This window comes from Biomphalaria glabrata, chromosome 9 (genome assembly GCF_947242115.1).
Source record: "Biomphalaria glabrata chromosome 9, xgBioGlab47.1, whole genome shotgun sequence".
NCBI lineage: Eukaryota > Metazoa > Mollusca > Gastropoda > Planorbidae > Biomphalaria > Biomphalaria glabrata.
Genome location: NC_074719.1, coordinates 38,873,005 through 38,897,743, shown reverse-complemented (window position 1 = coordinate 38,897,743; position 24,739 = coordinate 38,873,005). Strand labels below are relative to the sequence as shown.

General features: G+C 31.8%; 3 protein-coding genes across 19 annotated transcripts in view; 2 read left to right on the top strand and 1 right to left on the bottom strand.

Moving 5' to 3' along the window:
* The window catches only part of LOC106080064 (protein transport protein Sec16A-like), a 43,402-nt gene extending 36,546 nt beyond the window's left edge, over positions 1-6,856 (top strand). For all 8 annotated transcript variants that reach the window (XM_013241360.2, XM_056039957.1, XM_056039958.1 and 5 more), the window contains one exon: positions 3,175-6,856. In XM_013241360.2, the coding sequence (XP_013096814.2) occupies positions 3,175-3,324 (150 nt within the window). In that variant the 3' untranslated portion in view covers positions 3,325-6,856. The remainder of the gene's footprint in view (positions 1-3,174) is intronic.
* On the bottom strand, positions 6,373-18,367 carry LOC106080062 (uncharacterized). Of its 5 annotated transcripts, none has more exons than XM_056039960.1 (6): positions 18,152-18,367; positions 16,184-17,213; positions 15,036-15,153; positions 13,873-14,667; positions 11,441-11,486; positions 6,373-8,158 (listed from the first exon to the last, which is right to left on the bottom strand). In XM_056039960.1, the coding sequence occupies exons 2-6, from the start codon at positions 17,110-17,112 to the stop codon at positions 8,082-8,084; spliced, it is 1,965 nt and encodes a 654-aa protein (XP_055895935.1). In that variant the 5' UTR covers positions 17,113-17,213; positions 18,152-18,367; the 3' UTR covers positions 6,373-8,081. The 5 variants fall into 5 exon arrangements, with proteins under 5 accessions (XP_055895935.1, XP_055895940.1, XP_055895937.1 ...); XM_056039965.1 differs by lacking the exon at positions 11,441-11,486 and adding an exon at positions 10,898-10,984; XM_056039962.1 differs by having other exon boundaries at positions 18,208-18,367.
* A 145-nt stretch (positions 18,368-18,512) lies between these two features.
* The window catches only part of LOC106080069 (phosphatidylinositol polyphosphate 5-phosphatase type IV-like), a 19,662-nt gene continuing 13,435 nt past the window's right edge, over positions 18,513-24,739 (top strand). The window contains exons 1-4 of one of the 6 annotated variants that reach the window (XM_056040947.1): positions 18,522-18,633; positions 19,460-19,527; positions 21,123-22,531; positions 24,592-24,724. In XM_056040947.1, the coding sequence (XP_055896922.1) occupies positions 21,150-22,531; positions 24,592-24,724 (1,515 nt within the window). In that variant the 5' untranslated portion in view covers positions 18,522-18,633; positions 19,460-19,527; positions 21,123-21,149. Of the gene's footprint in view, positions 19,063-19,159; positions 19,179-19,459; positions 19,528-21,122; positions 22,532-24,591; positions 24,725-24,739 lie in introns of those variants that run through there. The other 5 variants (XM_056040946.1, XM_056040948.1, XM_056040949.1 and 2 more) reach the window with 5 other exon arrangements.

The window sequence follows — 24,739 nt, the reverse complement described above, 5'->3', positions numbered from 1 at the left end:
CTCCTTAGACGGTTGCCTTTAACCAATCAAATTATTTCCTGTCAGATGTCACGCTATTGATGGATACGTGTCAGATTACGTCATGGGAAATTTTGACACGTGTGGTACTGGGCATAAACATGTTAAGTTTTTTAAATTAGACTTTGGTTTATTTAAATTGATACGTGACATTTACATTACTGCCAGAGCCATGATCATAATAAGTGTTGGATCAGCCAATATTCTTAGGTACATCTTCCTTCTATTATGTAACGTTGTGAAAGTGTTACATAGACTTGAATAGTAGGATCTCAGAAATGAAAGAAACCTAATTCAATGCGATAAAGAATATCTAGTTTGAAAAAGAAACTGTGAGAGTGAAATATTTCTCATTCCATTTGCTGCATTCCTTAAACAAGATAAAATTTAACTTCACCATGACATTGCTGATCAAACTAACTAACTTTCTGTAATTCTTTTCTACTTCTTTAAAAACAAAACTTAGGACTTTTATTTTTAAACATAAAGGCATTTGTTCAGTATTGTAAAAAAATTAGGAAACAGTATGCACGGTTCATTTACATATTCATAGTAGACCTATATATTCTTTTTTTTTACAAAGCTTATATTGACTTTCTGGTATAAATTTTGAACACCTTATTTATCTAACTTCCCATTCTTGAATCAAGCTGAAACTTTGCAAAATTATGTATTATCTTTAACAAAACATGAATCAATAAAAAAAAATGTAATAGTGTGATTACATTTTTTTTTATATAAAAAGGAAATAAATATTGCAGTACTGAGACATATGTTTGTAAATGTAGAGTTTTCCCCTTAGATAAGCTTGGGGTGGAGGTAGTATTTAAAAAAAATAATCTATATGCCTTGTATCTATAATATTTGTGTTGAAAAAATTAAATGTATATAATTTTTTTAAGTTTGATAATAATATCTTGCATGTATTTAGGAGTCACAATGGAGTAAACTTCTATAGGATGTTAACTTTTTGTGTCCTATGTTCAATGTACATCCATCATGTAAACTGTCAGGCTACCAAGTTAAGGATGTATTACTTGGAGTTAGACTAACCATCTCTCACTTATTTTTTGAGTGTCTTTTATGACTTTTTATTGTTCTCTCTTTCTTTAATTCTGCCATATATTGATTTGATTTTATATTTTATGTGCTATCAATCAAGTAACACAGCAGTTCTCAACCTTTTCAGCTCGGCGACCCCTTTTTACATTTGCCAACTCTGATGCGACCCCCCTCCCTTGCACACACATACACACACACACAGGAATAGAATAGACAAAACAATCCAGTTTTTCAATGGTCTTTGGCGACCCCTGGTGAATTGTCAATCGACCCTCAAGGGGGTCGCGACCCACAGGTTGAGAACCCCTGAAGTAACATCTAAAAACAATTTCCAAGTTCCTTTACCAGAATTAGAGATTTAAAAAAATGTTTTTTTCTAGATTGAATGTTTTCATGACATTCTGTTGAAATGTGTCTTATTAGTATATTATTAGAGGATTTCCTTTCACCATGTCCTTTGTGTACTTCTGTGTTAAGTAGTCAGTAAACTTTCCCCTTGAAGAGCTCTTCTAGACTGGATCAAGTTGACTTCAGCTGGTCTCTCTCCACCTAGCCCCAATTTTTAATGGAGCTGATTATTTCCATTGTCCTCAGTAGGAGCCTTCATAAATACCACTATGCAGCTGGATTCAAATTTAAGACCTACAAAATGGTAGTCTAATTCTCTACTGCTTGGTCCCCTCATCTTTTAATCATTTCTCATGTTGGCAGTCATGGTATATAAGATTGTTGTGCTTAGCTACTTAATGTCTGTGTTTCAAATCTGTGGCATTTTAAGTATTGAGAGATGATATTTTCCCTTTGCAACTTCTCATGTGACTAAAGAGGCCAATCCTTGATAAACAGCTGCTGTCACAGGTTGGGCATCTGTAATCACCTGGTGCTGTTGCACTTTCACCCTTCTTTCTACTTCTGGTGTATATGCCATAAGCAATCCAGGAATCTATCCAGTGCCTCTTTTTCCCAACTGTTAGTGACGTTTTTTGAATAGCTTCATGTATTTTTAGCATACAGTATACCTTGAAAATAAGCGACCGACTGTAAATACTATTTTAAGAGATGTTTTCTTGTTTTTTTTTAAACTAAGCTTTGCAAAAGATGTTCCTGAATCTGTCCACTTCTAATGAATACTTTTATTAGGATGGAAAGAGTTAAGGCAGTTAGTTGTTATGCAGGCTAGTTAAACACTTCATTGATGGCTCTTGAAAAATGTTTGAACTCATTGCTTTCTGCTCTTTAATGCTGGCAAGATTTTCCTTATCTAAACACCCCAAGACAATGGGGGGATATTATTATACTAATTATATATATTAATATTATATTAATAATTCAGCATGTTGTGTTTTGGTTGTATTTGAAAGTCAACAAAAACTGCCTTTGAGCTGATTTGCATGATAGACATTAACAAGATCACTGGCATTTTGTTTTGTTAAATATTAGCTCTGGTAGAAAGGAAGTTCATGTTTTTATCTTGTTCTTAGTTTCTTTTAAGTATTTTGGGCTTTCATGCCACATTTAAATTTGTTTTTTCAACCTAATTCTATTTATAATAACTTAAATTTATATTTATCACCCTATATCTTTCATTTTTCCTTTAGAGAAGATATGCATTTAAGACACACACAATAATCTGCTGATTTGTTTTTATGTGTTTATTATTTTTTTAACTAATAGGATTAATTAATTTTGCATTAGATAATGTCTGGTTTTTATTCAGCTTTATTAAATATTATAAATTAGTTTAAAATATATATTTAATTTTCATTAACTTCTTTAGAGTAGTACAATTTTTTTTAATTCATGAAAATAGTCTGAAGTTTGAAATAAAAACACTTTTAATGTAATTACTACAAAATCATAAATAAGTCAGAAATTTACCTTAATATTCTTTTTTCGTTACCCTGAGTTCTTTTTATATTTTTTTGTGACTTATTACTGTAAAGTAAAAGTCAATATGTTTTAATAATAAATAATGTGCGTTACTTGAGCCAAGCAACTTTCTCTATTCTCTTGCTTAATAAAGTTGTTGTTATTCTAACAAAACATTGTCATTAATGTTAAAATAAATTCCTTTTTTTTTTCTTCTATTAATAGAACTCAACTGATGCTCCCCCATCAGCCCCTGGACCCAATATAATGCCTGTCTTGTTCAATCCAGCCACTTTAAAAAGTGGAACGTCGGGGGTCCAGACGGCGGCAGGACCTGGCCTCAAGTTTGGACAACGCCGAGCCTATCCCAAGTGATCGTCACTCCCCAGGCCCTCATTTATTTAAACTAAGCCACCTTAAATTTTATTGAAACTTGTAGAGTTGTTCGTCTCTTTGAAGATTTGAAATGATTTTCGACGAACATTGTGTTCCATACCTTGTAAACTTGTAGATTTGTTCATATGGATCTCTAGAGCATTATCTTTGACTGATCACTGAATGAAATTGTGGAGCACTGTGCTGGGACCTAATCAATGTGGCTGCTTTAAGTTATTAATAAACTTTTGTATATTGTAAAGTTAATATCTAAATCTGGCCTTAATGAATCTATGGCATGCTCTAAGCTGACAAAGTGGAGGCCCTGATATGTGTTATATAATGTATTTGGTCTTTTTGCTTGTGTCTGTGTTGAACAAGAAAACAGCGTTGGGGACCTATCTAATCCTTTCACTTTCAGCTTGCATTGACTTTATTTGAAAGTTGTCTTGTAGATTATGACAGTGGTTTTGCAACTGAGGATTATAACTTCCAGAGTTACTCTTTGCCTTTAATGTAAGGGAAAATAACCGGAACCACTAATTCCAGTTTTCTTGATGCTACTTTTATGTTTTGTTTTGTACATTATTGTTTTGTTTCACTCTTGCTGTAGATTTTTGTTTTTAATGTTAATTATATAACTTTCCTATTTCTTGTTTAAGCCTTTGTATTTATTTTGTTTAATTAGGTACAAGGGCGCACATTTAAAGAAAAATACTTTCCAATATTATTTTATAGGGGTTAAGGGATATGTTAGCATTGACCTTTTTTTTGGTTATGGTATAACTACTGGACAAAACTAAATGTTTATTTCAAGAATGAGACTCAATACAACATTGACAATAACTTGAGCTCATTCAGTAGTGTGTTGTTAAGTTTAGAAATCAGCCTTTTGTTGACTTGATTCCTTACTTAGGAAAAAGTAGAATAGAAATGGTTGGATTGTTAGGTTTTGTAACTGGAATCAAAAGTTGCTCCAAGTAGTTGGTAGGAAAATGTAAGTGAATAAAAAAACTATTAATCATTAGAAAAACTAACTTTTTCATTTCTTGAGTCATCGTTCAAGGTATCAAGTGACTTACCGGTACAACCAACTTGTTTTCATTCTAAATGCAATCAATGCAGACCTTCTGGCACTGTGTTGTTTTATTTCCAGACTGTACACTCAAAGAGCTCTCATACTCTCTTGTATTATAATCAGTAATTCCTCATTTTTCAAACTCGTGTTAGAAATTTCAAAAGTTTGAAGAAATTAGCATTATTGTCCCCTCAATTTTTTCATTAATATAATTATTTATTAATATTTTAAATTCATTTTAAAACTCTTGTGATATTTGTAATCAGACATGATAGAGAATAGTATAAGTGTTAATTATTATTATTCCTTATTTTTTGTTTCAATACTGAAATTTTTTGACTAAAGGTGCACATGTAGGCTAAAATTATTAGTTGTTGTTTTTTACTGCAGACTTAGCCTTGTAGACTTTAAGTAATTGACTTGTAGACACCAATATTTGTTCTTTGGAACTGGGTTTAAAATAATTCATGGTTTAGATGTTGAATAACATATGCTGCCCTGAGCCTGTCTCATTACAAGTCATACAGAAGTGACCTTGTATGCCTCACTAAGTCATCATTAATGGAAAGAGTTTCTTTTATTATATATGCTTATTGCTATCTCACTTTATCAGACTTTTTTTTCTTTTGGCATTCTACCAGTGGAAAAACTTGCGATGTTTTGATTCTGAATCATCCTCTGTTGTCTACAATGTAGTCATTAAATGTGTGTTTGTGTTAGTTTTATCATGACAGGCTTGTACTTGTGTAAGAACACAAATGGTGGCCAAGTGATGCATTGCTCCACGACTGAATTGTGAAGCCAGAAAAAAGATGGGAAATTGAAACTGGACATCTCCGAGTACCATGGATAAACTGTCCTTTCATGGTCCCGGGTTCAAACTCTGCCAGCCGCCATCATCCTGTGGGAGGTTTGGGCTAGGATGCCATAATGTTCAAATCTGAAGGAACTTCCGAAACGTACAACAAAACAAGCAACAGTTGAGGCAAAAAAGTCTAATCAATGTGCTGGTCACAGTGATACGCTTTAAAATTGATTATCTGTTATCTACTCTCTGCGCTGCTAGGTCCCATACCAAAACTTTATGCAGAGTTGTGTCTATGATTTATAAATATCTTTAAAATAGGCCTTAATCTTTTTGCTCTAACAGTTGGCGATGTTGTGTTTAAAATCATAATTGTAAAATAAGATTCTGTGCCCACTAGTTTGTATTCCAGATCAGCTTTAATTGAAATAAAACTTGAGCGTCTATTTAGTTTTTCTGATGTATAGAATTTATTTTGTATTTTATATTTAAGTCTTGTTAATTTTTTTAAATACCACTAGACTAGCTTTTTTTTTTCTCAATTGGTTCTGGTTTATGTAGAATCTATTTTAAACTTTTATTTATGAAAAAAAAAATTGATATTTTGAAACGTTGAATGGCTGTTATTTATTGCTCTTTGCTTTTGAATCATTGTCAAAATATTATATATAATTTATTATTGCAATTTTAAAAAAATTGCTTTTAACTAAAAGCAGTTGTATTTGTTTAACTTTGTTAATATTTGGAATATTTTTTTTTAATGACAATCACGTATTTAATCCTACATAATTACTTGGCAGGTCAGCATACAATGTGAATGCAATATAAAAAAGAACTTGTGAAGCAGTAGATGAACATTTTAAAACATCTTTTTGACGTTTTAAAAAAAAAAGCCTTTTGTGAATCAAGATTCAAAAGCTTCATGTGAATCAGCCAAAGGTTTATGAGACTGCATGGCCTGATCTAAGTGAATCTTTATGAAACTTCTAGATATAAGGTTTTAACCCACGACCTTTGGCATTGCTGCTAAATGATTAACACTTTTACCATCTCTTTGCATTGGTGGAATGCACTAAATATTCATAAAATAATGACCTATATATAAACCAAACTTTTCTCAATATTTTATTTTTAAAATTCTAGTTGCATTGCTTTATTCATTAAATTTATTTTTTTTTGCCCTTGATTATCTTATAAGAATTATCCAAGGAAGCTATGACAAAGTTGTTACACCTTGCTGTAGTTTTAGACTTTGTTTTGACCCTACATTAATATATAATGATACAAAAAATCAGTTCATTTACATTGTTGAAAAAGGCTAAACACAAACACATGATGTATTAATGGCCTTGCATTGACTGAAATGTGTAACACATGTTGCCTGTGTTTTACAGGACTTGTTGACTGTTGGTGTAACTTGTTGGCCAAGGTCACCATTACCAGTCTTTTTTTTTTTTTTTTTTTTGTTTAAAAATTCCTGTCCTATGTCCATGTGTAAAATTTTGTTTTGTTGTCTAATGTAATTCATGTTAAAATTTTATTTGGATACTGTGTTGACCTTATGATAATCTGTGAATGAAATGTTGATATAGGAAGATAAGATGTAAAGATATTTCTTTTTGATTAAAATCCTTGTTTCACTTGTATAAGCTCTCTTACTTTGGGATGTTTTCATTTTTACATCAGCCCTGCATACCAGCAAGAAATTGAATGGCTTAGAGCGAGTAATGAGACAATTTACTCATGCTGTCATATGCTGCACCAACATTTTAATTATTCTTACAGAAATCAACAAAAAATGTTCAAACTTAACCAAAATACCTAAGCCAAAAAAAAAATTGTTTTTGTTAAAAAAAAAAAAAAAAACGATTGTTAATAAATTTGGCCCTATTATTTTAAAGCATTACAGTGAAGATTAAATATAAAATCATGTGAAATAAGGGTCCAAAATATTTTGTACACATACACTCAAGTAAATGAATTTTTGGCTAAGAAATGAGAGTTTGTATCCAAGCAAAGTCACTTGGCACATAAGTCATTAATTTGACCTTTTGCAAAAGATTCATCACAATAAGAAGCAATGCCAAAAGGTTTTTGTAATAGATGATTGTCATAAAAAGTTGAACACTGACCATTTGTTTCAAAATGTTTATTCAAGGCACAAATGCATTTCTTTTGATTACTGTGAAGGAAGACAGGACGTTCAATGACAATTACATTGTGGACAAGCTTGTTTACTCCAGTGGAGTCAATTCTAAAACTACTACCATAATTTTCAGGAAAACAATTTACAGCCAATTACATTTTAGCATCAGTACAAAAATTAGTATAATTGATGCTATAGATATCTTCTGAAGGCATTACAGTTCTGAATATTCCTTTAATTTAAAGATGTTTATCTGGAACAAGGTCATTTTGTTGCTTTTAAAATGGTTACCTAATGACAGGAATGTTTCATATCTACACTTACCAATCCAAAATATCTTTTATTCAATACTATGTCTAGACAAGATATTTAGCATCCAAGAAACAAAATTTGCTTTTTTTTAAATTGTCCAAATCTTAATATTAGAATCAATTCAATAACCATTATTATTTTTGCAGAATCAAGTCATTGGTGATGTTCCTTTCATGGAATCAAGTTGGCCACCTATGTCTTTCTTGTGTGGCCGAGTAATATATATTTTTTATTTAATGAAGCTAAACTACAAAATAAAATAGTTAAGGCGACTACATTGCCCACACTTAAGCATCAATATTTTGACTAGGCACCACCCATAAAATTTCACAAAAGCAGTTAAGCATAGATATTTTTTTTTCAAGTCAGAAAAAGTCTTTAGTTGGCCCATCATTGCACTTGTCTGTATGGTTATGTCAGAGTTGAGCAATCCTATTGGCGGAACCTGACAGACTTACTTGATGGCCTTTGGTCTTTCTTTGATCATCAAAATCTGGTCAAGAAACAGAATGAACCATGAATTAATTCTTTGTCATCTTATTTGCTTTAGTGCTAGAAGGTGGAGGACTATTGAATACAAAAATGTTAACTCTCAAAGACATTGCATCTGTAAATCAGCTCTTAACCCTATTTAAAAAGGGACTGTTGTTACTGATTAACCCAAAATGTCACACACACACACACAATTGCACAAACCCGCTCCTGAAATGAGAATTACAATTCTTAAACTATTTACTTCAGATAATGATGTGTGTGAATAAGGGAGAAGACCAAAAAAACAACTAGATTACATAAAGAGTATTCACATGACTTCTACTATTTTACAAAAAATTATCAAAATAAATTAAAAAAATAGGAAGTGGCAATAATACAAAGCGCTATCTAAATCATTAAAACATAAATGTAAATATTTTAAAAATTAAACTTTAATAGAAAAAAAAAACACTGAAAGAAGGAAGAATAAAAACGGATTTCTTGTTCCTTATGCTTAGGCCTATAAAGCAGTGGTTCTTATCACGTTTTTGCATGGCTCTGAGACTACATTACAAATACCTATGTTATGCCGGAGGCCCGTGTGGACAGTATACAAGCACTAATTACCATTCGACAGCTGCGCAGGGTCGCATACTTATCCCGCATGGGAGACAACTGCATATAAAAGTGATCTTCTTTGGTGAGCAGTGAGAGAACAGTGTAACAGAAGTGCCCGATGTAAGCACTATAAAGATCAAATGAGGTGTCATTTCACCCTCCTGGCATAGAGGAAAGTAGCTGGCTGCAAATGGCTTCTAAAAGAGACAGTTGGAGAGCTCTCACAAAGGCTGCGGGACACACACTTTAGACCCAAAGAAAAGCCCATGTTGAAGACAGGTGCAGAAGATGAAAAGAGAAATTAAATAGACAGTGGACAATGGCTTTGTCCACACAAGATATGGACAAATATGAGTGTCGCAACTGGGTTGAAAAGCCATATGAAACACTGCACTCAACCTTAATCTTTGAAATCAATGACATAATCATTATTAGTATATTAAGCTAAAACAATCATATTTAATGCTTTTCTTAACTTTTTAAAAATATTAAATAGTGCAGAAGTTAAAAAAAACAAACATAGCCAAGCATTTGTTTTCCTTTTTTTTTTTTACACTGTTAATTTTGTTGACAAAGTATTTAGCAGAGGTAGCAATAGAACAGTATGGGGGAACTAGGCTAGTGTCATATGCAGGGGGTAACCATAACTCAACTCAAATTTCATTGTAATTGGTAAAAAGGCCGGAATGGCTTCAACAATATGACAATAATAACAAGTCCTTGTTTGGAGCACATTGTAATTCAGTCTCTGGTATATTGGTACAGTACATAGAATACATGGCAGAAGCACTTATCTTATATTATCTTATATAATACAGACGTTACTTCAAAAAAGAAGATGATTACGTCCTACGCGTCATGCATTTAGTCATGCATATTAACCAATGACTTAAATTCTGCCAAGTCACTGGTTTTCCTGGCTAGCTCAGGCAACCCATTCCATGCTCTAATAGCACTAGGAAAGAAGGAGTATTTGTACAAATTTGTCCTAGCATATGGGACGAGGAATGTGCCTTTATCTTTGTGTCTTTCAGAGTATTTTATTAAATTTTGTTTTTGTATTTGAAGATTATGGTTCAGTGTTTTATGTATTATTGCTACTTTACTTTTGAGCCTTCTGTCCTGAAGGCTTTCTAAATTTAGTGATTTTACTAAAGGTGTTACTCTAGTCAAATGTGAATATTCGTTTGTTATGAATCGCACTGCTCTATTTTGTATCTGTTCTAGTTTCTTAATGTTTTCTTGAGTTGAGGGGTCCCAAACAGAGGATGCATATTCTATTATTGGCCTAACCAAGGTTAAATAACATTTTAGTTTTATTTTCTTATTTGATTTATAGAAATTTCTTTTAATAAATCCTAATGCTTTGTTTGATTTTTTTGTAGTTTCATCAATATGTGGATTCCATGACAGTTTTTCATTTATTATAACACCTAGGTATTTTGCGTTTTTAGTCTGTGTTACTGGTTTGCCATGAATAAGATAAGTGGAATTAATGCATGTTTGTATGATGGGCTGAGGTTACAATTAGAATCTCCTTATCATGGGACTCTTTCAGGTGCTGGACTTTGAATGTTGCCACTGTTCACTGAGGAAAGTAAAGGCAGTTTGTCATTGTGCTGGCCACATAACACCCTCATTAACCACAGAAATAAATGACCTTTACATCATCTGCCCTATAGATTGCAAGGTCTAAAAGGGAAACTTTATTTTTACTGTTAACCACTCCAAAGGCCACCTCTGCGATTTGTTAACTGTGCTAAGGCTATTTTATAACATTCTGTTATTTAAATCACAGCTTGGGACACTAAAAATATGCTTACTGAAGAGTGATTACACGCGGCCAAGAATTTTGCACCAAATTTATGTATAATATTTATGCTAAGCTAAATTCATTCATTTGAAAAGAAAATGCTTTGAATAAGCTCAGTATCCTTACATATAAAACTAAGTAAGAAATAAAGGCTTTATTATGCTCAATCAAAGAAAGAAATATTTAAGCGTAAAATACTTGTGACAATTTTAATTATAAGTAAAATGAGATGAGTTGTCTATTTTGATACTAGTGTCAAGCAAGAAATGATCAGATGTTACCAAAGAAAAAAAGTATTTTTTAAAAAGCTAAGAGATTAGTCTCTACCTGATATCTGGCCTTCTTTTACTTGGAAATGTTTTCATAACGAGTTGCTAAGCTCATATAAACTCGGCCATTAGGATCATACCACATCTATTTACATTACATCACAAAGAAAAAGAAAGTAAAAATATAAAAAAAAAATTGCACTACATCAAGTACAAAGATTATAACAACACAGAAAAAAACTTTTAGAAAAAGTAAATAAAAAGTTATTAAATTAATTCAGTTATCCTTCGAAGTCGCTGTTTATAAAATAAATGAGGGAAGAGGAATTAGTTTCAAAATAGCTAGAAAAAAATATATCAACATAAAAGGATCTTTAAAAAAAAAGTATAAAATAAATGTACACATTTTATAAACAGTACAAAAAAGAAAACATGAAATATAAAAGTTTGTTAATTTTTTTTTTTTAAATCAGCAGACAACAAGCTATGAGAAATATCATGCATGCATAGTTTGAGAACTGGTTAATTAGTATTACTTCTAAACAGTCTGAAAACAAATCTACTTTTCCACAATATAATGTTTTTCTAATCTAAAACAAACCAGTTTTTGTTCTCCTGATGGACTCTATTATTAATGACCTTAATAGCTGAGAAAAGTAAACAATGTTGTCTGTTAGAAAATATTCAATGTTATAGTAACTGAAGTTCTCTCCACAAGTTATATATCAAAAGATACTCTAAAGTCTATACTTTAAGGTAAATTTAAATAGAATAACTTTCATTTTTCTTTAAATGTAAGTAGATATATTCAATTTTTTAATAGTAGCCTAATCAAACCTACATACTTTTTTTTACATAAATAAAAACTTTAAAAAATATCTTTATAAGATACAAATGTGGTAAATAATATAAATAAACAAAATTACTATAAAAAAACAGTCTAAATTACTAGTTGTTACTATTCCTTTAAAGAAAATGTGCTTTGGAATAAACTCACATATTTTTTTTTAATTCTTTAAAGTTAGATATGTGAACATATAGCAAGATTATTTTTTTTTAATTCACTCTAATGATTTTCTCAAGTGCAATTTCAAACACACAGTTAACCAATTTCTTTTAATTGTGTAACAAATAATCAAAAGCAAGCATAAATTAATGCTGTGAACATATACAAAAAAACAACAATCTATGCTGTACTATGCTGAATTAAAATGAGTGGGTGAATGTTTATATGACCTACTTATCATAATTATGCTTCTAATTATATTTAGATGTAGGGCTTATAAATAAATATATAATTTTTAAAAGTGTAAACTGTATGTATAAAAAAAGTGAATAGAAAATAAAAGTAAAGTATCCCCTTTCAGACCTTGGGCAGATGATAAAAGAGTCATGTTTCTATGGCAGATGGTTAACAAGGGTGTCATGTGGCCAGCACAACGACCAACCGCTTTTCTTTCCCCAACTAATGTCAGGTACCAATTACAGTTGGGTGGACTTAAGGTTGCCTTTAAAATCCCAATATTAAAAATGCCATTCTTCACCAGGACCCCTCGTTTCAGAAGCCAGGTACTTAACCACTCTGCCTCCAGGTCCCCAAACAACAAAAGAATGTTAACAAATATTCCAGGCAACATTAAAGAAGTGAAAGTACATAAAGAGTACAGTATTATTATTTGTGTTTGTTTGATTGTATTGCCTACTTGCGCTTTTCTACTTTTGAATAAATTTTGTAGGTCTATTGAAGCTTTTAGTTGACTCAACCTTTGCAATGGTTACATTAAATGGGACACCTTATAATTAAAGATTCCTGCCATTCTAGCTATAATCTATAACTCCTCTTTTGTCTCTTTCCTCAGCGATTACCAGTCAGTTGACCATTAGGACTTTGAATTTTATATTAGATTTCATGCAGATGGTTAAAAAAAATGGTTTAAATAAAGAAAATGAGTTCAGTAAACGTGCTAATAGAGAAAATTGTTATTGTGCTTTTAAAATTTATTTTGTTTTATAAGTTTCAAAAGTTGTGAAAAGTCAATTGCAGCAAGTTTGATATGTTCCTTCAGAAATGAAGATTATAATATCTTCAAGATCATCATGATGACTGTCTGAAGCGAATACCACACCACCAGGCAAACAGCAGATATAGGTCTACTATGTCATAAGTTAATAGATTATTGGATTTGATCTTTTTTAATGGTAAAAGTAGTTTAAATAAATAGTAAAGAGATCCAAGCTTGTGCTAATTAACTCATGATAAAGATGATAGTTAAACATATTGATAATTTATTTATAATTTTCTATCCTGGAGACACTGGAAGATAAAAAAAAAGGATGCTAATTAGTATAACATAATTTAATGTTCTTTCAAATTGGAAACAAAAGTGCACATTAATATTATGACAAAAAAATTGTAAAGAATAATATTAATTGTATTAGCTAATGTATTTTTTTTATAATTTGTAATTACCAATTTATTTTTCCAATTGCTACCAGAAATTTTGTTTTAAGTAACAACAAAACAATTCATCATTTAATTATGAATTCTTAAATATTTAAATCAATATGGAGCAGCAACATAATATAATATAGATTGAAATCCCTCATTTAAACAATTATTCTCCAAATTAAAATGTAAAGAGGAAAAGTAATGTAAACATAACATTAAATAAATGCTCCTTTAAATGTAAGTAAAAAATAAGGTAGTATTGTTATTAGCTATGTAATTGTAAGCAATTGCATGATAGCCTATATTAGCAAGAAAAGACTAGAGTATAATTCAATTTTCAATGTAATGTAATCCTCTGATCACACCAGCCAACAAATAAAAATACAACTGTCAATAATCTAATTGTATGCAAGTGCTGCTAATGAGCCACAATGTTGCTAAAATCACTTAACACAAATACTGGGATTAAAAAAATGAAACTCCATAGTTAGTAATTAGTAAAATAACAAAGAAGAAACTCCTGATTAATTGCAAAGCCCCAAGCTGAAGCCCATGAAGTTTGAGACTAAAGTGTATCTTCCTACCCCAGATGTGAATGTTGATGTTGCTGACTGCTGCTGTTCTTCTTCTAGAGCCTTTCTGGCTCTCTTTGCAAGTTCAAGGTCATTGCTAGAGGCCTCTTGGTCTGCCAGCATCCACTCTGTCAGCTGTTGCAGAGTCTGTTCATGCGATATGTTTCTTCGCATCTTGCAAGATTTCGGAGGCATACTTGAACTCCAAAATTTAAAATAAGGTGCAGAGTTCCCTCTCAATTCATTGTTCATGTCTTTGCCTACTTTACTATCAAAAATATTTGGGAAATCTGATGTCTGTTTTTGTTCCCAAGGGCTTTGCTTAGAATCAGTAGAACTCCAGGAGTCTGTTACAGACTTTCTATAGCCAGAGCCTAAAGGTTTGCTCTTTGCTATTCTCTTCTTAGTAGAGACACTTGAAAACTTCTGTTTTACATTTTTATTCAAGCTTGATGAAATGTCTAACTTGAATGACTGAGCTTTCAGCAATGGAGAACTGTCAGCTACAAAATCATTAAGGGATATTGTATAGCCATAATCTAACTTTGAGTCCACATTTGGTGTTAAAATAATATCAAAGTCATGGTGATATTTTTGCTTAGAGAGTGATTGGCCACTACGACTGTTTAAGCCATTTCTGTCTTGATCTACTTTCCCATTCCTCACTAAATTGTTAACATCAGGAGCTAGAACTATTCTGCAATCACCCTCTTCAGAAAGCTTAGAGGATTCAGGAGTGCTACTGACTGACACATGCTTTGGTACTGACTTTAAGCTGTCAGTGCTGTCATCTCTGGCCAAAGAAGACTGCCAGAGCAAAGGAATCAGATAATATTTAAAAATTTAATGCAATCATCTTCATTATATTGAAATAGCAGCTATAAACCATGCTTAGTTACTATTGCAGATTTTTTTTCTAAATTCTAAAGAGATATTTATGCTACACTAATAATTCATACACATCATTAAGGTACATTCTAGTTTCCAGATAATTACTAAAAAAAAAAAAATTAAGACAAGATAAAATTAGTACTTGTTATGAAACAAATGTGGAAAACAGTATAAAAAAATTATCTCCCATAAAAAAGTGTTTTGTTTATCTTCTTCTTTTTTGCTTTAATTGTACACAATCAGCATTTCTGATGCCACAAAGAAATAATTTCACACGGGTATACCTGCTTTTCATTTCCAGCAACACCAGATTCAATGGTTCTCAATTGATTAGCTGATTGACTGCCAATTTTATGGCCTAAGAACTGGTATGTGACAAAAGTGTCCTTTGGACATCTCAGGCTATGAAGAGACAAACAAAATATGAACAATTAATAATTTTTACCCCCAAAAAAGGCAGTAAAAATAATTAAGTAGCTTAGCAATGATCAAACGTTTTTTTTAGATTTCAAGCTTAACTCTTTCTCTCCATAATTATTATCCTCATTCTGATGGAATTATTCATTTTGTTCATTTGTGTTTCATTATCATGTTATGATTAAACTTCAATAACTTTTTTTTTATGCAATCAGGAAATGTTATATAAGGTATATAATTATAGGAGAATGATTGCTCTTTTATATAACAAAATTAAAGTTTATAAAACCAAAATTATTTTAATTTACTGGGGTCAAATCAATGTTGGTATCGTCAGTTAGGAGTGAAAGAGTTAATCAAGTATACACAAATAATCAGTCAAAAAGTAATGATAAGAGGCAGTTTAAGTTTCTTAAATTAAATTTTTTTTAAAGTTGTTTTTAACCAACCTAAAGCTATGAGTGATATTAGTTAACGAAAACATGAGCCATCAATATGTTTGACAATATTTTCACTAAACTTCAGACTAGTTTTGAAATTAAATGGTCTAGTGAACTTGCAGGTAGAATGTTACTCTGCTCTTATGTTCCTTTTTGAGGCCTAAAATTTGAGGAAGTAAGGACAAAGAGTTTACCTACTTTTTAACATTTGGTCAGCACAATTGGAAAGTCTAATTATTCCTAACAGGTGTCACATTTAGACATTGAAGAAAAATACTCATATCTACTGAAAGAATCAGTTTGGCGATAAAAAAATTTTTATGTACATTACTGAATAGCATAATGATGTGCTAGTATTTTTTTAATAAGAAAAGAAAAGACAGTGAACCAGGTAATATGCTGACAAGTAGTGACAAGTAATAAAAAAAAACTACACAACATAGACGATGATAACTTATGACATTTAGAATGTTCCCAAATAATAAAAATTAGGAAACGCCTGTGTTTTTGGGATGATAAATAACAAAGCCACACATAAAGTATAATAAAATTAATGTGTTTTTAAAAGCTTTTACCTTGCAGACTTTGTTTTTAAATTATGAAGAGATATTTCACTAGTTGTTGGAAGAGTCTGTAAACTGACTTTGGTATCTATATTTTTATTAAGTGAAACAATGTTAATAGCAGGAACTAGAGAATCATCAAGCTCAGAGCTGCACATTTTTAATTTGTCTCTAATACTGTCTTTTTCACCAGATGACAACAACACTGGCGTTTCCACTTGTGATAAATGACTAGGGAACTTGAAATGTTTCTGCAAGTTTTTGAACAAATTAGCACTGATGATCTGTCTTTGGTTATCTCTTTTTGTAATGAAATGTGGCTGTGATGATCGCTGCTCAAGAAGTGTCGTATGTTCTCTATTTTGAAAATAATTGTCAAACAGCTGTACAGATTGAAGAGATGAAAATTGTTGAGCGCACAGTGGGGAGTTTGTCGGGGCAATTAAAGTGTCACTTTCACTGCAGCTCCGCTGTTCTAAAAGTTTATTTTTAACAGCTGATCCATTGGAGACACATGAATTCTCCCTTCGATACTGTTCAATGTAACGTTTAGAATCAGAATAGTGATGAAAAACAAAATCATTCTGTGAGTGCTTGTAAGCCTCAGGTAAATAATCTTTATCACAAGCTCGTGAATTTCCTTTTAATCTCCCTGCTGGAGCACTTTCAGTTTTTCTAAACGTGACTTTTGGGTTAACAAACCAGCCACAAATGTTACTTCCATCATTGGCATGTGTTTTGTGAGAGTTAGGTTTTCTTTGGCCAAGATTGTTAGTTGCAGCAAGGGCACCATAGAGATTTAAGGCTTCACATAATTTAGGTTTAAGGTATGATGCTGCCATGTTTATAATGTTTTCTTTTGTTAAATTATCATCAGCTTCAAGAAGTTTTGCTTGAATTTCTTGATCATTAGTTGCATTAAACTCATGTTTGATATTCATTCTGTGTACAGACCTCTTTCTAAGTAGTAGTTTATATCAATATCCTTACTAGGTTAACATGAGGCATGAAAAATTATGAAGCATGCTTCCACAAAATTTAACTGAAAGATGCACAAATTAAAAATATTTTCAAAATGCTGATAAATAATTAGCTTTTAATCAAAACAGTATTTGCAAAGTACAAGAGGCAAGAGGAAAGCAAGGGTTACTTTTTATCAAGAAAACTAGATCAGTTCTCACTATACTATAACTATATTTAGTATAATACTAGTGGTATGGTTATATATTTAAATCCTAATCTAGATTAGACTGATACTTGTAACTTAAGGTCTTTTGTCAGCATTTAAACTTTGAGATATCAAAGTAATCAACATACTGTAGATCCATATACCTTATAATCTTATTTTCTCAATCTAAAATCTATACACATTTAAAAGATTATTTAGATAGAATCTTTTAATTTAGAATAAGAATCTAGAAGAGTATCTATATCTAGTATCTTAAATTGTGTAGATAGTACTATCTTTAAAGTTGAGAGTTAAATAGATCTAGATTTAAATATTAGTCTACATGCAGTCTGACTGAATTTACATAACAGATTTAGAATTTAGATCTCTAGATTTTGCAATTCAATGAGATCTAATCTAGATATATAATGATATATAGGTCTAATATATATATTCTTCAACTTGTTACTTCAATTCAATATAGATCTATAAAATCTATATATTGTATAGTATAGTTACATAGTAATAGTAATAGTATAATAGATGTTCTTGCTTTTTTTTTAAACTTCAGTTTAAAGTGTAAAGTCTACTAAAGTTACTTAAAGAAGTTAGGTCTTACTCTCAAGTCACTTAAGACATTAAGCCAATTGAAAATAATAAATGATTAAAATCTGGATAGACTGAATTGAATAGATCAGGACAATATTAATATAGTTTATATTAATTATATCTATATATTTACTATATTTAATTAATACTATTTATCATACATTTACTCTAATAATCTATAAATTCTATATTTATATACTAACATTAAACATAGACTTGTAACTTGTATCTAGATCTAGATATCTATAATAATAATTACATATTTTTTAAAACTTAAATTAATTTACATCCTTTTTTAAAATAAATTGTATATTCAAATACTTATATCGAATTTAATTTAAAGGAATTTTAAAGACAGTATTTTATTAATTTTTTAAAGGGTTGTTGATGGTTTGGTTTCCAAGGGGAAGTTGACAACTCTAATTACGGTAGCGGTAAAGACCTATATAAGTATTTATTTCTATGTATATTATTTGTATACCAATATTACGCTCACAGACCTATATAATAGTATTGTCGTTATTATAAACAGGAAACATAGTGTACAATGGTACGCATGCGTATCTTCAAAGTCTAAAGAAAAACATTCCTGTTTACCTCGACAACCCGAAAAACAGTGATGCAGAATTGACTAATGAACTAGTTCTAAACTCTAGATCTATTTCTAGATTAGATCTAGATCTAAGTACTGTTGAATAATTATTTTGGAAACCTAGATATCATTACGGGTTAGGCTCAAGGCTGGTTTAACCATGACAAGGGGTTAGCGGCGGGGTTAGCCGCTTGCGGTTTTTTAGCCAGGAATCACGACTCACTCAAGTCGAGTCAAGTCTCAACTCACTGTCATGATTGTCAGACTGTCACTCAGTAGTTTTAGTCTACTAGTACTTACTACTACTACTACTAGGCTGAGTAGTAAACTATTAGACAATTAGTAGTAACAGTAACACTAGTAACAGTGTTATCAGTCAGTATCAGTAAAAAGTATCTCAGTCAGGAATTACACATTTAATCATTTACTCACTTCATTTAGTAAATACTAAAATAGTTTATCAAGAAATCTACACTAAATTAAATGCATGACGCGTAGGACATAATCATCTTCTTTTTTGAAGTAATAATGTCTGTATTATTAATATAATTATAAATTATAGAATAATATCTACTTTGTCTTTGTTACACTTTGTAAACTATTACTAGAATTTCTAGATATTTGACTAGACCATAGATGTAAGTAACTATCTAGAATCTAGTTCAGTAGATTATGGATTTATAGATCTATTATTTCCATACTCTATATTAATTAATTCTTTATGAGTATGTCTAGACCTCTAAACTCTAAATCTACATGATCTAGATTCTATGATCTAGACTAGAAAAAATTAGATCTAGTCAATCTAGATATCATATAATAAATATGTAGTATAGGGACAAGATATCTACTAGATCTAGATTCTAGAGTATCTAGAGTCGGTTTATTTTTCAACGACAACATCTCTAAACAATTCTAGGCTACTTTGCCAATGATATTGATCATATTCTTCCACCTGATGATTAAACACAAATTTAGTTTTGTTTAGTAAGTTTCATTTTATCAGAATTATATTATAATACAGTATTGATCTTGATATCTATAATGATATCATCTTTAGTCTTATATGATCTAACATAATTTAATAATAGTTATACTATTTATAAAGCTAGATAGTAGATGCACTCTAGTCTAGAGCTGAATGACCTTATAAACATATAGATCTAGATCTCAGCATTGACATACATGATTCCAGCCCATCCATATGGGCATTATGGGGTGTAGATCTAGAAGTAGATGAAAGTAATTTTAATATTTTAAAATCATGCAAGTTAGTTATTAATTATTATGTCTGAATGAGAAATTTATAGGAGAATGTTGTAAATAATCTTAGAGTTATAAATAATGAGTAGCTCTATTAAAAATCTAGTTCCACAATGTAATGTGATTTTAATTTATTTCAATTAATGGTATTGTAAGTCAGAATATATATTCTGCATGTAGTAGAGAGTATAAGGACTCCGCTACTTATATTATGCTTCCCGTGGCATGCTTTTCAACTAGTCCAACTCCTGGCCTACATATGTGGCAAAGTCATTAAGCATGAAAAACTGGGCTGCCTGATCTTGTGATATGCCCTTTAGGCTGTCATGATAGTGATCCAGAGTCTTGAACCCTTTCCATCTTCCTCCCCTGCAGTCCTGCAGTAGGTTTGAGCTAGGACCTAATAATTTATTTTTTTTCTGAAGAAATGTCTGAAACTTGTCAAACAAACTAAAGAGGTCATTAGCTTTGGTTATCCATCCAACTAGGAGAAGGAAAACTCTGAATCCAAAACTCCTCTGGTAAAAGCTCAAGTTATCAAGGAGCTGTTGACCTTTAGCAACTTTTAGCACAATTACTAGGTTGAATTAGATGTGAAATTTAGCTGATCCTATGCTACATTGGTTTTCATTGTTATTTGTATCAGATGTTGGAACTGTGTGAATGACACTGTTCTGACCATAGCTATTTATTTATTTATTTATATTTCTAAATTGTGCAACCTTTTGACTAAAGTAGATAAAATATATCAAATTTTCACTGAAAAAACAACAATCTCTTAGCTAATTAACACTGATATTTATCAGTACAAAATCAATATAGTTTGTTGTTTAGCAATTTATTTGATGATCATAAGGGCAGTTAACTTGAAGATAGGCAAGTATAATATTAGGAGGGTGGCCTGGAGGCTGAGTGGTAAAGCACTTGAATTCCAAACCAAGGGGTTTCAAGTTAGAATCTCAGTGAAGATTGGGATTTGAATTTCGTGATTTTTAGGACACTCCTAAGTCCACCCAACTCTAATGGGTATCTGACATTAGTTAGGGCATAGTAGAGGCAATTGGTCATTGTGCTGGACACACGGCACCCTTATTTACCAATGGCCACAGAAACAGATAACCCATCATCTGCCCATAGATTATATGGCCTGAGAGGGGTGCTTTACTTTACTTTACTTTTTATATTAGGCGGTCTCATGAAAGTCTGTTAGCAAGAATTTTGCAAATATAGTTTTACACTAATATTTCAGCTACTTTGATATGACATAAAAATATTACAACTTTAAGTTTTTAAAATTCAAACATTAATTTGTTTTGCAGAATTGAGAGTTACAGTTAAAATAAATTATGGAGGATGCTAACGATGATGAATTAGAAACAATTACAACAACAAGGCAGCGCAAAAAGAAAGGTACTTTAACCAAGCTAAAAGAGAAGAAGCAGAAGGGATTGGGATCTAATACATCTTTGAATGTAGAAAGCAAAACTGATTTGGTGAAAGTAGATGGGGATCCTCAAATTGTGCAAAACAGCTCTACTACTACTAATGCAGACAATCAAAATTTTTTCCAGTTTTCAACCAAAGATAAAATTGAAAGCAATGATAAATTGGTGGATAAGCCCAAGCCAAAAGCAAGAGTTTCTAAACGTCCACAAATAGCTTCAGATGAAAAGGACAATTTAGAAAAGCAAGACAATGAAAAAGAAAAGATAAAATTATTGGATGATTTGGAGAATTCAAAAAATGTGAAAATAAATGGGGAGCAGAAAATTGATTCTATTTTGCAAAGCTCTGGCTTTGTTCCTAAACCACCGTTGACCCCACGCACCCCAAAGTCCACTCCTAGGACCCCAAGAGGCTACATACCTTTCGGTAAACTGGATAAACAAAACCAAGATGGGGGATCATCTTCTAGTGGCATTGATGTTGATGATAAACAAACTGCAGGTTCTACTGATATTAAGGGAAAACCATTAAATGACAGCAATCAAATAGAAAGTGAAAACGTAATGCAGAGGCTAACTAGACAGCCACCTGTTCAAAACAGACCTGCTAAAAGGCTCTTGAATAGAAGAGGGTCAAAAGACAGTCTTTCTAAAGACACTTTTGTTGAAGGTGATAACGAAATTAAAAATGTTGTCTCCACTCCTTCCAATCCAAAATTGAACAATATTTCAACAAATAAAAACATCGAAGACATCAAAAGTGAAAAGTCGATTACAGCAAGTTCACCAGAGAATCCAGATATCTTATCAAAAGGCAAATATTTAAAATCATCAAAGAAAAAATCAGTTCTTAAAAATGATTCTAATGAGAAACCAAGAGCAGATAATCAAAGTTTGTCTCAGTTATCTTTGAGAAACCTAGACCAGAATGAGTCTTCCATTAACTCCCTTGACATGAAAGAGGTCAACTCTAAAGTTCGAAAGGTAGAAAATGAAAATAATTCATCGTCGATGAAAGCCAAATTTGCACATTCCCCTCCTTCGTCTGTACGTCTTGATCCCATCAGCCCACTGCATCATCCTCCACCATTGTCTGAAGAGTTCACATCCAATAGCTTGAGAACTAGTTATAAAATAGATTCTAATGCAAAAAACAGTTTACCTCTAGAAGAGGTAGACAAAATCTCCAACAAGTCTGACTCTGCCGCTGACAGGTTGTCTCAGAAGTCATTTACCTCAACTAGTGTACTGCCATTGATTACTACCAAAGAAGCAAGGTCAAGGTGAGTTTTTGATGATGTTTACATTTATAGCTGTTTGATTTTTTTACTAATAAAAAAAAATTATTGTGCTAAAAACATACACATTAAAATATCTAAACTCTTTTGTACTACTATTTTGAATCTAGTAAAGATTTTAAAATAAAATTTAATAATAATTTTTTGTAAAACTAAATTTCATTTTTTTTTTTTATGTTACAAGCTAAAAAAAAAAAAAAGGATTGCGTAAACAACTCACTTTAGTTTGCAATAAACATTTTAATCAGCATTGAAAAAAACAACTTATGTGCAATGTGGAGGTCATTGATTGTTACATGCTCAGGTCTTAACATTTTCAAACTACTTTATTGGCCTAGAACTTTTCTTTATATATTTATTTTCACTTTTTTTTTTATAAGCTTTGAACGCTCCTTTTTGAAATATATTTTGTCTGTGGGCCATTTTTATTTCCGACACTCATATTGCTTGCCACAGCGCTGAAAATGAAAAAAAAAAGTTTTATTAGAAACCAGTGGATCTAGTACATGTAACCATTGTTGCGAAATGGACTCATTATTATTATTATTATTATAGCTTTTATATAGCGCTACTTTCATGCTTATAGCATGCTCAGAGCGTTTTGGTCCAATCTCATTTGTGGACCAGTGGGGGGGGGGGGGGGGAGGGGGTATCTAGGAGTTGGTTTTCCGTGCTGCCTTTAGGCAACTCTGCCTGAGTCGGGTGTCGAACCTCGAGCCCCCTTCTAGGTAGCCAAGCCAAGCCAAGTTCAAGCGCACTTGGCCTCTCGACCACGCTTCCCACTCATTGCACACTTTTGTTTGCTGAATGAAGAGTTGCAGTTAGGGTTAGGGTTGGAAGGTGCTTATGTATTGTTACGTTGTCTCTGCCAGGTCTCCTGAAAACACTGCTCAACACAATACATCTAACTCAAGAACTTGACAACAAGAGTTTTAAAAACAACGTGGTGGTTTAATAACTAAATACATCAACAGCCAATACTACACAATTGGCTACACTAACTACAAATGCTTTGTCGTACTTAACAGAAGTGCCTACTAAACACTATTAGTCTCTCTGTCTACTCCCTGACTAGTACAGCTGCATTCTCGAGGACTCATTGTCCAACACCGCCCTTACTGCCTTGCTGTCCTGGACTGAACTGCCCTTTCTTACACACTGTCTCAGGTCCATGAAGGCTTTCGATCACATGACCATAACACAAATCATACTTACTTGTACTAGCAATACTGTCCCTTGTCCATTGACAGCCATTGACCTGTATGATTTGCCTGAGTCACGTATGTCTGTACGTTGCACACTCACTAACCCTAGATACGCTATCGCTCTGCTACTAGAGTTACAGCACTATGCATGCACATCAACCTGTTTTTCATTTAGATGTGATGGGATGTTGCATAATATCATTCAGTTTTTGCTCATAAATATTTCAATTTCATTTTATAATTTAAAAACTTAGGTTTTAGTACTTTTTCTCAGATTAACTAGCATACTTCACTGTCAAAGTGATCGTCTTCATATTCGGACTTTATTTCTATCTGAAAATATTTGAAAGTTCAATGCCTGTGGTTTGCTGAAATTTACTGAACACAAAAATCATCATATGATCTAGATTTCAAATCTGAACACAGAGTTGTTGGTGAATAATGCAATGAAGATGCTGAACTAGGTTCTGTTTAACTCAACGACTTTTCGAATAACTCTTTCAATTACAAGCTATTCAAAACATGTTTTTGAGAAGAAAAAATCAGAATTAACGCATGCCTTTGGCCTGTCTGAATACTGCATACACCTTCAAAGACTGTTAAGAACTGCCTTGAAACCACTGCTTTTGTTCATCGCAGACTTGTTAATTAAATCCTACCCATGTTACAGATAAATATATGAAAACGAAATCAAATGCAGTGAAAAGATAAAATAGTTTTCTGATGTTCTTAGATCTATTGTATTATATTTTTGTCACTTGATTGAATTTTTTTTAATTGTTTTGCTCTATTTCAGTAAACATAACTAATAACATTTTTTTTTTCTTGGGTAAATTCAAGAATGTTTATGCTGTCAGAGACTACCATAGGATCTTGTTCTGGCTCATACCTTGGTGTGGAGGAACTCACTCGGTATTTCCCTAATAAAAAGGTGAAAGTGTTTGTTGGCACTTGGAACATGAATGAATTAAAGGTAATTAGCTCCTAG

What these genes read in the sequence shown, in the direction of transcription:
- LOC106080062 (XM_056039960.1), bottom strand. Translation starts at nt 17,112, where the DNA reads ATGAATATCAAACATGAGTTTAATGCAACTAATGATCAAGAAATTCAA. An exon ending in TTGCTGGAAATGAAAAGCAG is followed by an intron (nt 14,668 to 15,035) that starts GTATACCCGTGT and finishes TTGCTCTGGCAG; the next exon opens with TCTTCTTTGGCCAGAGATGA. An exon ending in CATCAACATTCACATCTGGG is followed by an intron (nt 11,487 to 13,872) that starts GTAGGAAGATAC and finishes TACTTTTCTCAG; the next exon opens with CTATTAAGGTCATTAATAAT.